Source organism: Mus pahari, chromosome 7, assembly GCF_900095145.1.
Source record: "Mus pahari chromosome 7, PAHARI_EIJ_v1.1, whole genome shotgun sequence".
Classification (NCBI taxonomy): domain Eukaryota; kingdom Metazoa; phylum Chordata; class Mammalia; order Rodentia; family Muridae; genus Mus; species Mus pahari.
The window spans coordinates 50978154-50995506 of NC_034596.1; the positions used below are offsets into that span (position 1 = coordinate 50978154).

Consider the following 17353-nt stretch of genomic DNA (forward strand, 5'->3'; position numbering starts at 1 on the left):
TGGGTTACCTCACTCAGGATGATACCCTCCAGATCCATCCATTTGCCGAGGAATTTCATAAATTCATTGTTTTTAATATCTGAGTAGTACTCCATTGTGTAAATGTACCACATTTTCTGTATCCATTCCTCTGTTGAGGGACCTTGCGGTTCTTTCCAGCTTCTGGCTATTATAAATAAGGCTGCTCTGAACATAGTGGAGCATGTGTCCTTATTACCAGTTGGAACATCTTCTGGATATATGCTGGATCCTCCGGTAGTACTATGTCCAATTTCAAAATTAGAATATTAATTAGTATAAAATCTCCAAATTTAACTTATTGGCAGGAAAATACTTTCATTTATAAAATCTCTTCAAAATTTCTTTAATTCTTCCATAGCACTAGATCAGCCTATGGCCTCCCACCACTTGAGTTACACAGACAAAAGCATCCTATTCAGAAGCATTTCCTGGGGAAGCATTAACTGCTCTGTTTAAGATAGAAAATGTCCTGTGTTAAACGTGGAGAAACAGAGGGGCTGGAAAGATAGCTCAGCAGTTAGAGCAAATATTGCTCTTGCAGAAGACACAGGTTCACTTCCCAGCGCCCACAGCTGGCAACTCACAGCCAACTGCCTGTAACTCCAGCCCCAGGAGACCCAGTGCCCTCTTCTGGCCTCTGTATGTACCTGCCCTGGTGCACATAGCCCCAACACAGACACAGATACAAGACACAGACACGAGACACAAGACGCACATAATTCAAAATAAAACAGATACTTAAAAAATAAAATCAGAAGGAGAAACACAGACTCTGCTGTTTGGCTGACAACTGGGGCAACAGGCCATTGCGATGAGACTTTGATTGTTTGCGTAGTTTTTCTCTCTGCCTGTGCATCCCATTCTCTTACCTCCATCCGCACTCAGGTGAGAAGATTACATGCTTCCTGTTCACAATGAAAAGAATCAACCTAGAAGGATGTGGGGAGAGCAATGAGCAGGGCCTTTTCTCTGTTGTCAGGGCATCCCTGCCTATACCCTGTCCCTCCCATGGGCACTTGGGCTCTTCCCTTTCAGAGCACTGCTGGGCATGCGAGCCAACTCTCAAAGGAAGCTGCACTTACTATTTATTAGACCCCACTCAGGGAGAAGCAGCAAATTAAAAAAACCTGAAAAGCTCTTGCTAGAAACTGGAAAGGAGTTTCTTTAGATGCCTTAATTTTTCCTCTTCTTCTTTTTTTTTTTCTTTTCTGCAAAGTAAACATTTTCTCAATGAGGTAAATTGATTACCACACTCTCAGCACCCATCAGTCATTAGTGAACTCAAGGGTTGCACCTGAACAGCAGCTCTGGGGCGCTGTGTAGAGACGAAATCACATGTGTTTGCGTTTTTCTCTTCCTCAGTGGAGACAACCAGCCCCAGTCTGCTAACCACGGACAACACCCTTGAACGGTCCTTTTTCATCCGAATGAAGTCTACTCTGACCAAACGTGGGGTCCACATCAAGTCGTCGGGATATAAGGTAAGCTGGGTTTGGGAAGGGGACACAGCCAATCCGAAGCAGTTTGTTTACACTGAGTTTCCCAACCGCTTTGGGTCCATACAGTCAACACATGGGACCTGGAGCACAGCATAGGCCCCCTGGCCAGTTTTCGACCTCAACAGAGACATCTTTAGACCCCCTCCTTATCCCTTCAGACATAGCTGGTGCATCAAATGCCCAAGCTCATGTCTTTTCTTTAAGCTACTAGTTATACCAGGCGCTCCAGCACCTGCTAGGAATTCACACTGGTGGAGCAGGAGAGTCAATTTCCTTTCGGTCCTGCAGGTAATTATTCTAGAATGGCTCCTATGAGAATCTCCCTTTTCTCATGTTCCCCTTAAAATGTCCCCTTTCTCTGAAGTAACTATCCCGGTCAATAACATTATCACCTAGATTTGTACACACTGATAAAATAAAGCCAAGTGGGTGGGGAGAAGGTGAAGTGTTTGTTGTGCAAGCATGGGGACCCTAAATTTGGGTTCCCAGCACCCACATAGAAAGCCAGGCTGAAGAGACAAGAGGAGGAAGAGACAAGAGGATTCCTGGGCCTGGCTGGCCAGCCCTGACCAGCTCAGTCAGAAGGCTTATCAAGCTCCAGGTTCAGTGAGAGACTATCTCAAAAAAATAAGAGGGCAAGCAATTGAGGAAGACGCTGGACAGCAGACTATGGTCGACACACCCACATACACTCATACACCCACACACAGATCAGGTTGAATCTTAGAATCCTTTATTTTAAAATAATTCTTGGACATTAGTCATACTTGGGCGTCCACAGAATACTCAAAACTACATGGTATACACATATTCCTCATGGGCAGAGATCAAGTTTGGAGTCATAATCTACACAACATCATCATTTTAAGGCTGAGGACATCTCAAGAAATCCCAACATTCTAGGTTACTATAGCAACATAAATTAAGAGCTAGAACATTTATGAAATGCCTTTAGAAACCTGAACCATGCCATTCTACAACACACTAGCCAGTCTCTTTAAACAGCATTTATTGTACATCGGAAGGCAGACACAAACAGAACGTAGCATCGGCGTGCCAGCACGACCTGCTCCAGGCTGAGGCCTAAAAGCTTACCTGTGTTCTTTAGGATGACGCCAGCATTGTTGGTGGTGCTAACAACCATTACTGACAGGGTTTAAAACCTTTATGTAAGTCATCAAAACGCTAGCAGCTGTATAAAGTCAGAGGCATGCACTTTCATTGACATTAATTCTTTAAGGGGGAAGAAAAAAAAAATGTTTTAAGAAAGGAGGTGGAAAATCCTCCCCAGGACGACCTTTAGCTGAGCTGTCCTACAGTCTGAAAGGCACGGGAGAGGCAACCTTGACCTTTAGCAGGGTGCAAAGCAAAGAGAGAGCAACTGGTCAGTTCCTACAGTAGCTTCCCCATGGACAGTTATTATACATCAGTGCATTGTTGGGGAGAGAGACAGACAGTCTTCAGGGTCGTTGGTGCTTCCCCGTCTTGGGAAACGGTGTGCATTTACTCCTTATTAACCATGGGCATTAGCACATTTGGATTCTCTAAGTAGACTACAGATGTGAGGTATTATTTAAGTGCTAGAAAGGGTCATTCTTTGCATTCCAGACTGGGGAGTCCTGGCGTTTCCTTTTTAACTCTTAACTTCCCCACCTGCCAGCATCCTTTCTCATTCCTGCAGGTTGAGTAGAGGGCATATCACAGGTGGAAAGCAATGGTTAGTATAATTCTATCAATAATTATCATTGAGTAATTTAAGGTTTTGAAAAATAAAATGATTTCATACTACAGACTATAGTTTACGAAGCTCTTTGGATATTTGATCTGCAAAAAGAGTGGTATGCATGGCTATAACACTAATAAGGACAAAGAGTTTGTCTAGGCAACAGACCAAGCATCTCCTTAGGTTGTGATTGGCCATTTGGGTGCCTCAGTAAGGCTACGTTTGTGCCTGATCTGAAGTTAGACTTGTGAACGACATCCGTTCAGCAGGGACTTTTGAGTTCCCAGTGTGGGACTTGTTTTAGAGTCTACAATCCCAGCATCAAACAGTACAAAGTCTTTGCTTTCACAGTGCTCACAACATGGGAGTGGGGAGAGAACTATATGGAGTAACAAAGCAGTGATTTAGAGGGTAATGAAAGCAAGAGGAACAGCAGCCAGCACCTTGGAGCCCTGTGAAAGGCTGGGCAAGCTTAGCTCTCACAGCTGTCCTAGAAGAGAGTGTTGGGACTGTTCCCATTTAATAGATACAAAGAAACTAAGGGTGGGAAAATGAGTTAGCCTGCCCAAGGTCACCTGCTGACTCATACCCCAATGTCTTTACTCTGACCAGGCTACACTACACAGTGACGGGAGGAAATGTGAGCACCAGACACCACTTTAGATAGGATAGGTCACAGGAGACTCCTCGAGATTGGTGGCATTGTTGCCTATAAGTCATGAATGAGAAGGGACCTCACATGTACAACTGGGGAGGGGGAGATGTCCAAAACAACATGAACCTGGGATTAAAAGCCCCAAGAGAGAGAGAGAGAGAGAGAGAGAGAGAGAGAGAGAGAGAGATTTAAAAAGGACAACCTTGAACAAGAAAGAGTTGGCAAGCATTTAGGAACAGTTCTAGAATCTGTCACCTCATGAGATGTCAGAGTGCCTATCTCATTGCGACATACCTGTGAGGAAGTCTGTCTCAAGAAGCCATGGCTATCTCTGGCGAGTGTCATGTGCCCCACCTCAGATTGGCTATCCACAACCATTTTACCCACCCCCTCACAGAGGAATGACCCATCAGGCCCAGCCTCGCCCCTTCTATGTAACAAACATTCCTAATTAATTCACCTTGTCTGAAAGTTAGGGGAAGGCCCAGTGAGAGCCTGTGACAAGACGCAGCTGAACAACATCCCTGTTTATCAGCTCATTCTCAGTAAGTAAATCTAGCAGCTTATAAAACATTCCAATAAAACTGGTAATCACCCACCACCACACAATAAATGCAATAAAAAGGAACTGCAATGATAATTTCTCTGTACTTCCAATATTCCTTCTAATTTATTATCATCATGTACGTGTTGGTTTTCCCACAAAGGTCCACAAAGGACTGTCTAGGTCAGTGTATATCTTCATTTTTTTTTTCAATGACCTTGGCCTATGGACCCTTCTAACTTTCTCCAAGACTCCATCGCTTGCAGTTGTCAGCGTAGCACTTACGGTAACAACAGAAGTTACCAAATGCCATCTGAGTACAAGGAACTGTGTACTTATCAGTAACTATACAGACTAGTCCACAAAGGAGCACTATTTTACAATCTCCTCCGTGCAGTCTGCATTCTGTATCCCCAGTTTGCAGACCATAACAGCGAGGCTTTCACCGGTGGGCTGCCGCCCTTTGCTTTGGGCAGCTCTTAAACCACTGCGGGGGAACCGGAATGAAAGCCGGGCCATTAAGTTCCAGAGTCGGCCCTCTGCTTCACTCATAAAGAAGGCAGATAATCTGTCATCACTGAGATGGTGGGGCTCTGTACATGGTCCTTTACATTTTTAAAAGGAGAGCACCCTGCCTGAGACCTTGCTGGTGTGACTTACAATGCCCCACTGCTCTAAAGCATCAGGGTACAGTGAGTCTAACAGACCCACCCTCCTTCCCAGGACCCGCACCCTCATCACATACAGGGCATGCACCCCTAACCTGGAACTCCAAAGTTTGAAGCATCTGACCAGCAGCGCAGTGCCACAATGAAAAATTCCACCCCTGACTCCATCCGTCAGGTCATAGTCCAAGCACAGATGGTACTAAAGATAGCCCATAAAACTACCTCCAGGCTTTATGCAAAAGGTACATATGAAACATACATGAGTTTTAGCGTTTAAACTTTGGTCCCATCCCCAAAATTCTTGTCAGGTATGCAAATATTTTAAAATCTCAAATACTTTTGGCCCCAAGCCTTTCAGGTAAGGGCTACTCAACCTGGACCTCGTAACCAAGAATTCTAACCAAGAAGGGCCCCCTTGAGTCCCCTGACTCAGGAACGGAGTATGGAGGCTTCACTTGCCACACCCTAGACCTCAGGGGACTGCTCTAATGAAGTTTTGTTCTTTCAGTCCTCGGCTGCCTTGAAATCCACAGTAGCACGTTATCTGGTCAAGCCACTTTTTATGCCTTAGGGGCCTCCCTGTTGTTTAGGTCTCATTGTTGGCCACATATCTTAGCATAACACAGCTCTCATTTAAATTGCCTTGCATCAATATTCTGCCTTCTTGATTAGGTCTATGTCTGGGGGAACTTACTAGGTAGAGCACATGGGGCAAAAAGAGATATGTAATCAGGGAAATTATGGAAAGGAACACTAATTGGGTCGCCTCCTTAGCTCCTGTCTTTGGAGGATAGCTTCCGTCAGTGTGGAACTTCCAGCTTTCTAATCTACTCCTGCATGCCCATGAGCACCTTGGTCATCTCCGGAATATTTATCCCAACACATTTTAATGTCCTGACTCTAATAGCAGAGTAGAGCAGCCTGTACTCTGGAAACAGACACAAAGAGAGTCCCTATCCCATTGTATGCAGTACTAAGAGTGTCCCCTCACGTCTTCTCAAGTGTGAAATCTGCAGTGACTGCTGTCCTGGTATGGCGTGTACTCAGGGATCACAAAGGGACCTTGGGAGCAACTCAGGGAAAATTGTAAACTCCAACAACCCTCATCTGGGATGATTCGGTACCAAGGTGTTGGGCTAAATGCTTGAAAGGCCACACGGGCTCCTTAAGATATAAAGACTCAGAACGGGAGTAATTCACTGGCTTCTGGCAGTGGTCCCCAACCTTCCTGATGCTGGGACCCTTCAGCACAGAGACTTTTCTAGTGCTGTGGTGACTTCCAATCATAGAATTGTCTCATTGTCGCTTCGTAGCTGTAATTTTGCTACTGTTATGAACCATCATGTAAACCTCTGGCATGCAGGATATCTGATAGGCAACTGTGAGTCGGTCAACCCCAAAAGGGGTCCTGACCCCCCCCCCCCCAGGTTGAGAACCACTCACGGGTTTATGGCAATTGCTTCTAACTTCCATTTTATAGACTTCTAGTCTTAAATGTACAGTAGCAAATGCAGCAAATTGGGGTGTGAAATTTAGCTAAAGCAAGCCTTGCCTTCCCGAAAGAGACATAAGTGTCCCTTAAAGTACAAATATCTCTTATTCTGAGAGTTTCTGAGAGTTTCTAGTAAGAGCTGTCCCACGACATAAATGAGATTATATAATTTTCACAGTGGTTTTCTTTCCTTTGGACGTTGTAGAACTCTTTAAAGATTTGATGATATGCATGGCGCCTCCCACAGTAAATTCACTTTGTATCTGCAGGTTCTTGAGTTCTTGCGGTTTATCCATTCATCTTGTCACAAAATCCCATTTAATATGAAGCCATCTTCAGAACGTGTATTAAGAGAGCAGGTTATGTCTTCCAGAAGGTATTTTAGTACATGCTCACCTTTTTTCTCTTTCCCCCCCTCCATCCCATTTACTTATCTAGTATTAGAATCCCTGGAAGCCCCGTACCAAAAGCAGCAGCTATTAGACCTCAGAGGCAGAAAGCCATGGCTTCCATTCTGATGTCCCTCTTATAGATAAAGATCATTTCTAAAATGATTATTGCAAAATTTTGTTTAGAAATATTATACTTGCCAAGCAACGGTAGCACACGCCTTTAATCCAGCACTCGGGAGGCAGAGGCAGGCGGACCTCTGAGTTTGAGATCAGTATGGTCTACACAGGGTGAGTTCCAGGACAGCCAGGACTATACAGAGAAACCTTGCCTCAGAAAGTCACCTTGCCTCAGAAAGTCAGAGACAGAGAAAGGCAGAGACAGAGAGAGGGTGCAGGAAGAAGAAAATAATACTCCATTTACACTAAGGGCTAGCAAGCTGCCTCAGTTTGTCAAGTAGTTTGCAAACAAGCCTGATGACCTGAGTAAATAAATAAATATAAAGAGAATTGTTTTCAGTGGCACCTAAAACCGAGCTCAACATCACAATGTCATCTAGTTCATTTCAAAGGCTGATGGCTCTTTCTGTACAAACTGAGTCTTGCTTGGCTGTTTCTGTTGGTGAGTTTCAGGATGCCTACAATACTGGCATAGATCTTACCCTGACAGTCATTTGGAATTTTGGTCCTTGGGTTAATTCTTCAGGAAGATCCATAACACTGAGAAGCCTCCCCTATCCCGCCCACCCCACCCCCACGCCCCGGCCCTTGATCCCCACTGGTGTTAATGCACTGCAGAACTTGGCCACGTCTCCCTGAACCCAGATGCCTCTTTTCCGGATCTGCCGTGAGACATCAGATTAGCTCCTAGCAGACCTCATTCCTCCCTGCTTCTCCTGGGTTCTGTTTGGCTCTCTCTTCATGGACTCGGAGACCGTTGACTTCTCTGCTGCTCACAGTGCGGGAATGCTTATGGGGCTGACCCCAGCTTCTCTCCCTGTCAAGCTGCTCTTCCTGAGAACCTTTCCACGGATGTTCTAGCTAGCCCAGACCCTTATCTTTCCTGAAAAGCACGTGGACAGTCATGATGCTATGGCTTCGACCATGCCAGTTACCTTTCCCAGAATGCTTCTTGGCTACCTGGGAAACGCTGCGCCACTATGGCGCCCACGCCTGACTGCTTTTTTTGTTCCCCCTACTGCATGTGAGAAAACAACCCTCCATCTCTGAGCTACTGTGTCAGCGCACATGCTCTCTGCTGCCGGTTTTCTTATCAGTAAAGTGAAGTAGTACGTAATTCGGTGTTTTTCCTACAGATCAAATCACTCAAGCTCAACTAAGCATCTCCGCGCCGTTTTATGAAATATTTTCCTATAATTTCAGTGAATATCGTAATACTTCTTTTAGGCAATTACCTCTGATTTCCCAATTTTGAAAGTAAGTAAAACTGGGGTGGGGTGGAGAAAGATGACTCGGTGAAAGGCGAGGCTCAAAGAAGTATCAAGATTTCCTGAATCCAAACAACTTCTCCTTTCTAAGACTCCGCGGTGAATGGTATGTTCTCCTTTCTTCCCAAGCACTGCCGGCTGCCTCAAGCTGTTATTCAGCAAATGTTTTCTGAATTAAATTGCATGCTTTCTCTTCTTTTGAAATGTGAACAAGGATTGTCTACAGTACCGTGTGCCATTTCGTATCATCAGATAACATGAATTAGTGGCTTTTCTTTTGCTTTGGCCAAACTATATAGACATTTACAGACCAGGATTCCCTTGGTTTGTGCTGCTTCCGTCCATTGTGGACGTCTTGGCTGGGATGGAACATCGCCATCAAAGGGTTTCTTGGGCTTACACTTCTATATTGCAGTCATCTCTGAAGGAACTCAGGACAGGAACTCTAATGCTGGGAACCTGGAGGCAGGAGCTGACGCAGAAGCTATGGAAGACTCCTTACTGGCCTACTGGCTCCTCGTGGTTTGCTCAGCCTGCTTTCTTACACACCCTAGAACCACCAGCCCAGGGAACCCACCGTGGGCTGGGCCCTCCCACATCAACAGCTAAATTAAGAAAACGGCCTACAAGCTCTCTGAGAGCCTTGTCTTATGGGGCTGTTTTGTTGATTGAGGTTCCCTCCTCTTGTGTCAAGTTGACATAAATCCAGCACAGGCTGGGAAGGCATGGAGGGAGCACTCTTTCTCTACTTTCCCCTTTTATTTCATCTGTACCACCAGCCTACAGGATGCTGCTGCCTACACCTCAGGCAAGGGTTGCTTCCTGTTGTTCACCTCTGGAAACACCCTCACATACACCCAGAGATCTACCTCAACCTCAATATACAATCTGGTTGACAACAGAGATTAACCTCCAGTTTGCTAATCTGATATTAGCAGTAGTTAGAGCAGTGGTTCTCAACCTGTTAGTCACATCCCTTTGGGGGTCAAATAACCCTTTCACAGGGGTCGCCTAAGACAATCAGAAAACACAGATATTTACATTACAATTCCTAACAGTAGCAAAATTACAGTTATGAAATAGCAATAAAAATAATGTTATGGCTGGGGGTCATCACAACATGAGGAATGTATTAAAGGGTCATAGCCCTGCTACATTAAATCCATTAGAAGGTTTAGAACCATTGACTTAGACTGACCCTTGGAACAGCTACAAGCCCAAATAACCACATGATCTGGTTTCCATTTTGCCATTTTATCTCCAGGAATTGTGAATCTTTCTCAGTCTGTTACCCAAATCAAAGTGTACAATAGTCCTGTGGACATTGGTTCAGAAAATGACAGACACAGACTAGCATCTCTTTGTCATTTCCAGCTAGTATGTGGTGATCAGCATTTTCTTTTTTTTTTTTTTAATGATCTTTGAAAAGCATTTTTTTCTGCAATTCTTAAATTTTATGCAATATGTTTTGATCATATTTTATCCCTCCCTACTGATCCAAATTCATCTCCTCCCCCTCTCAACATTTATGGGCTGCGTTCCTAATTATTAATAGGGTACCTGCTAGTACCCTACCTTATGATACAATGCTATGACTCCTCAGAAATTGTAAAGAATATAGAAAGTGTTGTCATTGGAAACTGGCTCTCTGCTTGCCCGAGAAGTTCACTACATTCAGAGAGCAGCGTTGCCGGAAGGTATCCCTAGCGGAGGGTGCGGTGTCGCTACAGTTTTGCTCTGGGGATTTCTGAGAGCATTCATCGGTTGAAAGTTGCTCTTTCTCCCCGTCAAGAATAGACAATACAAGACACCATGGAAAGGTTCCTCTCAGTCTGAGTTTCCGAGATGCCCCAAAGTCTGGACCCATCAGTGTGCATCTGCTGAAGCTTTTGCTTTGGTTCCGTGTGATCGTGAAATGATGGCTGCGGCATCCCACAGCAGCTGTGCAGAATGTGGCTATCTTGTCAAATCAATAGATGAAGTTTCAGAGAGACCAAAAGTTCTGTCAATCAGTTCAGACTTTCTAAGACTGTGCATTTATTGCCTTTCAATCAACCCCAACACCCAGAATAAATTGAAGAAGGAAAAAAAATTCCGGAGTAGAATTTATAGGCAGAAGTTACCCTGGTTTTAAAAAAAAATGCAAATAGAGCAGAGAACCAATAAAATCAAGATTTCTAAATCATTTTAGTCTTTACTCACCTCTGCACAATTGTCATGCTATGGTTCGTATATGCTCGGCCCAGGAAGTGGCACTATTAAAAGGTATGGCCCTGTTGGAATAAGTGTGTCCTTGTTGGAATAGGTGGGTCACTGTAGGTGTGAACTTTAAGACCCTCCTCCTAGCTGCCTGGATACCAAGGCATGACAGTAGTTCCAGCTTGGGATGTGGCATTTCTGCCAGCACTGAACTATTTTACCAACCAGAGATATGATCACTGTGATGTGTCTAAATCCTAACTATGTCAGTGACTACAACCCAAATGTGCCACTAACCTACAGGTCCTCCATTTTGCATTATATAAAGAAGAATGTGGAGGAAGTAACTATAGCCCATCTGACTGATGCTGTGTCTTCTCTGGTTTCTAAGAATTTGTAGCACAAACAACAAAAGTGATGGCCACTTTGGAAATGACATCCCTAAGGAAAAGAAAATGACCTTTTCAACGTAAGATGTCTTTAATACTCTTCAAAATTTATAACAGTTTCATCACTCTACTCTCCATCTCACAGATGCGTTTATATAATTGCCCCACTTATTGACAGGGGCTCATAGAAATTAGTTTTTAAATGGACTTGAAAACCAAAAGGTAAACACTTGGTCAATTCATCATTTCTTCCAGGCCAACACTTCAAGATGCTGAGAGTCCCTGCCTCCCCAAAATAATCTCTTCCAATGGCAAGGATAACGTTTTTTTTTAAACTCTGCAAATTTTAAGTGCTTGAAGATAAATTACTCTGACTGACACTTAGTACCTCAAAACCTCCCTGATGAGCAGTGATTAAGCACGGAGCTGTGACATCAGGTAACCAAGGATGTGGACAGTATTCTGCCTTCCCAGCTCTTTGACTTTAAGTAGATTATGTGACTACTTGAAGTTTCCTGTCTCATAAAGAGAAAATGGTAAGAGAACCTCCTTTGTGGGGCTACTGAAAAGTTAAAAATGGGCATGGAAGTGACGAGCTTAGCATGACTTTAGGCCAGAGTCATAGGCTAGGTAGGCAACATGTCCACAGGAGAAGCTTCCCATCCCTGGACCTCACTGAACGTTTGACAGAGGTGAGTCCAGACTACCTAACCCTTCATTTCTTTACCTCTGCATGTACACCTGTAGAGATGGACAGTAATTCACCAGTACCTCTTCAGATCATCTCCTGGAAGTTGTATGAGCTCCAGAATAATAAATGATTTCTCCAGAATATAGAAAAGGCATTTATTTCTGGGAAATTTCTCTTTGCTTTAGTGTCCTGAATATTGATTTGATTATAAGGGACAAAATGTGACTGAAATACGTCATCTGTCCCTTTAACAAAAGAAGCACATACCAAATGGTTTTCTTTGGAATTGATTTAGCGTCATGGCAAGACTAATACAGCCCTTTAATGTAAGAAATGTAGTAGAGGCAGGGCTAATTTGATGCTGTTGATCTCTGGAATAAATGGGACTTCTAGGATCTGCAGTGCACAAGTTTCCAAGTTTGATTAGACCCTCTACATATCATAAATTGAACTCTCAAGGGCAGGCAACTACCACTGTGGCCCAAACCCTGCGGCATCTCCAGAGAAATTCTGTTTGCTCATTCCAAGTAGAGGAGAGGAGTTAGAATCATAGACTCCAGATCTTCGCATCCATTACCTCTCTGGAAGAACATAGTATCAATCACATCTTTCCAATCTCTCAAGATGCCCTGCCAAACCCCACCATCACTCTAACAGCATAACCTCATTACAAAGTTCTTGAGTAGGAAGATGCTTATTGAACCAGAATAATCATCATTATTACCTGTTCATATCCTTCAGGAGTCATATTCAAGGGTTACCATACTGACATGCATTTATGCATGTGCGTGTACCTGTGTGTATGTATGCACAAGGCTTTGTTTTTGTGTTTGTTGAATTTTTTTTTAGACAGGGACTCGCTATACAACCCTGACTAGCCTAGAACTTACTATGTAGACCAGGCTGCCCTTGAACTCACAGAGATCCACCTACCTCTGCCTCTTGAATATTGGAAATAAAGGCATGTGCCGCCATACCCAGTCCGCTTTTCCATTTTGATCCAAGCACACTCGCACATTTTGATCTCTAAGTCACCATGATGAAGATTCACAGTTAGGCTCGTATAAATTGTCATTTGACCCATAGCAGCATCTCTACCTTCCTTTCACAGGTAACTGTGCTAGCTTTAGATTCTCCCTGGGATCTGTGCTGCCCTTGGATATGAGTCTCACCTGTACTTCACTGAGATTTCTATCCAAAAAAATCAGTTTCTTGTCCCATTCCCCATAAAACCTAACTCGAGCATCTACCCTACAACCTACCACTTGCTTTGCCCTCTGGACCATGACTTCTCAAAGCACTGCACACAACCTGTTGTGTATACTTATTTGCATAGGCTTTCTTTTCTTTCAACTGTGGTTTATATACAAAATCCTAGAATGGCATAAAGCACACAGCTGAAATTAAATAAAGTTTTCTGTTTCAGAAATAAAAGTGTTCATATATACTGTTCATGGTTTGTAGTAAGGGCAGTGTACATCCCTCCTCTGGCTAAGAGTCACCGTTCTTTAGAAGGAGGGCCTTAGAGTTCAGAATATGTTTTCCATGACCAAGTAATTGTTTAACTTTCCAAGCCCTGGTAAGAATAAGTTGCCATTTTTCTTGTGCCTTTTAAATGTACGCTATACACACTCTCTGGCAAGCATTTTTCATACTTTCATATTTGGTTGTTAAAAATTAACGTGTATTTAACTTAAACTCCACTTGTACCCAATTCTTATGGCTAGAGCTCTAGAAGCATAATCAAGAGATACTTGATTGTTACTTGGTAGTCCTGAATATATTAACATTCCTCAACAGCCCCTTACCAAATGTCCTTCAAACCCTTGAGTCCTTGTAGAAGTCATGAACAGAGTGGCTTAATAGGAGTACATCTAATGGGGTGAGTTAGGAAATCCTATACACCTCCCACCCCTAGCACTTCCTTCCTTCCTCTTGCAATGGAAGGCAGGCATCCTAAGTTTTCTGGCTTCCCAGCTCTTTAGCTTAAAAAAACCTATACAGCAGGACTTGCCTTTGATGCAGATGAATCAGTGGTGGTCTACACTGTCTCCTGGCACTGATGCCCCCTCTATACATTAGAGGTATGGCTTCTCTTGGGACATTCTGGGTGGCATGGAAGAGGACCTATCCCCACAGGAGCAGCCCTGATATCTGAAGACAGGGAAGTTGAAATCTAATTTGTTGCATGACTTTGTAGCAAAAGGTAGTTAGATCACCAAAATATTCTGGAACTGTAACCAAAAAGGTGGGCAAAGATCGTCGTCTTCCTCCTCCTCCTCCTCCTCCTCCTCCTCCTCCTCCTCCTCCTCCTCCTCCTCCTCCTCCTCCTCCTCCTCCTCCATCTTCTCCTTCTCTTTCTTCTTTTTTGTTTTTGTTTTTGTTTCTCTGGGTAGCTCTGGTTGTCCAGGAACTTGCTTTGTAAATCAGACTGGCCTCTAACTCAAACAATCCTGCTTCAGACATCTGCCTCTGCCTCCTGTTTGCTGGGATTAAAGGTATATGCCACCATGCCTGGCATGAGGGCTTCTAATTCTTTGTGAACTTGTAAACCTTGTCCTCAGGGAGATTACACATAGACTGAAATAACTCAGACTCAGAGAAATTACCCTAGATCCTAAACAGAGGAGAAAAAATAAAATATTGGTTTGAGAGGGATCCTCTTGTCTAATTCTAATAGTGACAAATGTCTTCACTTACTTCATCATAACACATACTCACCCTTATCTTTATACCGAACAACATTTACACAATATCATGCCCTCCATCTTGGATTTTGAGAAATTGGGTAGCTAATGTATACCTATGCGAACACTGTCTAAAATCATTTTAAGTTTCCATTTGAAAGAACCTAAAATGCATTGAGTCATGAAAAAACACTATTTTAGTGATAAGTGGAATTATTAATATAAATTCTAAGGCTCTTAAAGAAATACAACATGGAACTAGAAAGTGTTGATAGGGGGTTTTTGTTTAGTTTGGTTTGGTTTTGCTTTTGGCTTTTAAACCAGAGTGTCTCATTCCTTGGCTTTCCTGGAGCTCACTATGTAGACTAGGCTGGCCTTGAACTCACAGAGATCAGCTTGCCTCTGCCTCCCAAGTTGTGGGAATAAAGGGAGGCAGCACCACACTGGACCTGACATTGATATTCTTGACTCATGTTAAGAACTACCAACTTCCCTGTGAAATGTATATTTCATCTCATTCAAGAGAAGGATCGAAAAGAGGATGCAGTTTACGCAAGACCCCATAGTGGTCATATTCCTAGCACCTGGACATGATGGGGAATTTTAACTTATGCGGATTTGAATTTTAAGGCACAAAAGTAGTAGTAGTGCCTGGCTCTTGTGGGTTGTTGGGCATTCAAAGACCACAGTAGTCCCATTATGCTAAAAACAAAACCTCAGAGTCGACCTTGATAGACAGAGCATGCTCAGTAAGTGAAAGGGGAGTGAAACTCAGACCCACCAACCACGCTGTCACTATTCCTTGGACAGCTAACAGATGACTACTCTGGAGAGACTGCATGTCTAGTCATCCCCCCCCCCCCACACACACACCCAAAGTGGTCCTACCCTTTGAGGAATCTCGGTGGAAGGGAAGCCTTGAGACAGTGGAGTACCCAGAGGCTCTTCTCCCTTTTGCATTCAGTGATCACGCCTCCTAATCATGCCATCCAGTTCTAAAAAAACTTTTAAAGCATGGTGCTCCCGCTAGGGAAAAATTCATGGGCACCTGCTTTTGATTTACTTCCTGCTTGGAATAATTTCCACGCAGCTGTGACATTGCAGAGGCTCTGCTCAAAGTAGCGAGCAGCGGATGCTCAGGCAAGATGGGGTATGTTGGCTGTTTGGATTACAATGATTTCAGCTATTCCTTCTCTTTTCATACAGCATCATTAGTGATCTGTCATTCTAATAAGAGTAATTCCCTTTTGACATCATGGAGGTGAGAAGAAATCCTCCCTGGCATGAAAAATGAGGTGATATTTCAGCTACATCATTTCACTGAAGATAAAATGGAAAGCTTTATTACCCCCCATGCCTTAAAGAAAGCTGAACAAGGCATATGCTGACCCCAGAGATTATCTCTTTCAGCTCTTTTGCAGAGTGGTATGAAATCAGTAATTTTAATTATTCCAACTAGCTCCAGAATGTAGCCCTGCCCCCAAAACTTTACATGTGCCTACTGAAAACATTTTGAAAATAACCCTTATCTGTTTCTAAGAGTCAAAGAAAACAAAAGAGAAGCCCAGTATAACCAAGAATGATTTCATCTTCCTCCTTCAGTGTCATGTGATGTTCAAAGTACTTAGCAATTGATTTTGCCCAGTCATGTGCTCAATACCGATCGTGTACTTGTGTGCATTACAGACTGTGCTGGTGTTGGGTAGACAACTGATGAATAAAACCAAGTTCTTGGTCCAGAGAACAGAGGCTAGACTTAGGCAGAATACACAAAGAAAGGATTATGAGGCAATTGTGCTGCGTGCTACAGTGGAGGTGTGTTGGTGGGCAACAGAATGGAGTGAGTAACGGAATGGAATTGATCACAAAGAGAGCATCGTTGTAGCCAGGGACTGGGTCACCTGGCAGAGATTTTGAACATGACATGGAAGGACCGTGCAGACAGAGCAATGAGAGTCAAGTCCATTGTAGAGAAAGGAGTGTGGTGATTGGCAAGTGGGGCATAAAGCCATCTCAGGTGACATGAGTGGGGAGCAGGGACCGGCGAAGTCAGCAACTGTGGACAGGACTAGGAGCCTTGGTTTCATGCAGCTCCATGTGCAGTGTGCAGAATAACAAGAATGGAAATTAGGTAGAGCTCATGTTAACAAAATGTCTTGGATTCATTATAAGAAAAGGGGACATGATTCTGTAACAAGGAAGCCATGAAGGTTGTTCGTTGCCTATGGGACAAGAGGCTAAGTATGTAGACTTAAGTCAGTCACTTGGAAATTCCTCTTAGAAATCTCTCACATCATGGCTCCTTTTTTTTTTTTTTTTTTTTTTGCTATCCTACCAATATATGTACAGAAGTTTTTCTGAACCTCAAATTGTTCATATAAAAAGTCATCCTAAAAGGAGGAATATAATCTTCCTGAAGTCAAAGCAAAAGCAAACTAACAAAAAATCCTTACACACTGAAATCTTAGGTTACAAGATAAATGACAATAAGAAGTCAGAGCTAGAGGCTGGAGAGATGGCTCAGTGGTTAAGAGCACTGACTGCTTTTCCAGAGATCCTGAGTTCAATTCCCAGCAACCACATGGTGGCTCCCAACCATCTGTAATAGGATCTGAAGCCCTCATCTGGGGTGTCTGAAGACAGCTATAGTGTACTCATATAAAACAAACAAAGAAATAAAAAGAAATAAGAGCTAGACTCTAGTCAGGGAGTCCTTGTTTCACACACACTGGGGGTCTGGCTTCTGGGAGGTATCTTCAAGTGTAGTAAGGTCCTGGGTTTCTAAGATAGGAGCAATGTTTTTCAACATTGTATCTTCTGACACCCAGTCCCTTTGTCACTGTAAAGTCTGTACTTGTCATCACAGTTACAACTCATCTGCAAATAAACAGCTCTTTTCAGTAAGAAGCAACTGGTGGCATAAAATAGGAGTCTTACACTGGCAAATG

At 43.4% G+C, this 17353-nt stretch overlaps 1 protein-coding gene across 5 annotated transcripts in view; it reads left to right on the forward strand.

The window, feature by feature from the left end:
* The window catches only part of Npas3 (neuronal PAS domain protein 3), an 819449-nt gene that overhangs the window by 752485 nt on the left and 49611 nt on the right, over positions 1 to 17353 (forward strand). For all 5 annotated transcript variants that reach the window (XM_029541027.1, XM_029541028.1, XM_029541029.1 and 2 more), the window contains one exon: positions 1384 to 1502. In XM_029541027.1, the coding sequence (XP_029396887.1) occupies positions 1384 to 1502 (119 nt within the window). The remainder of the gene's footprint in view (positions 1 to 1383; positions 1503 to 17353) is intronic.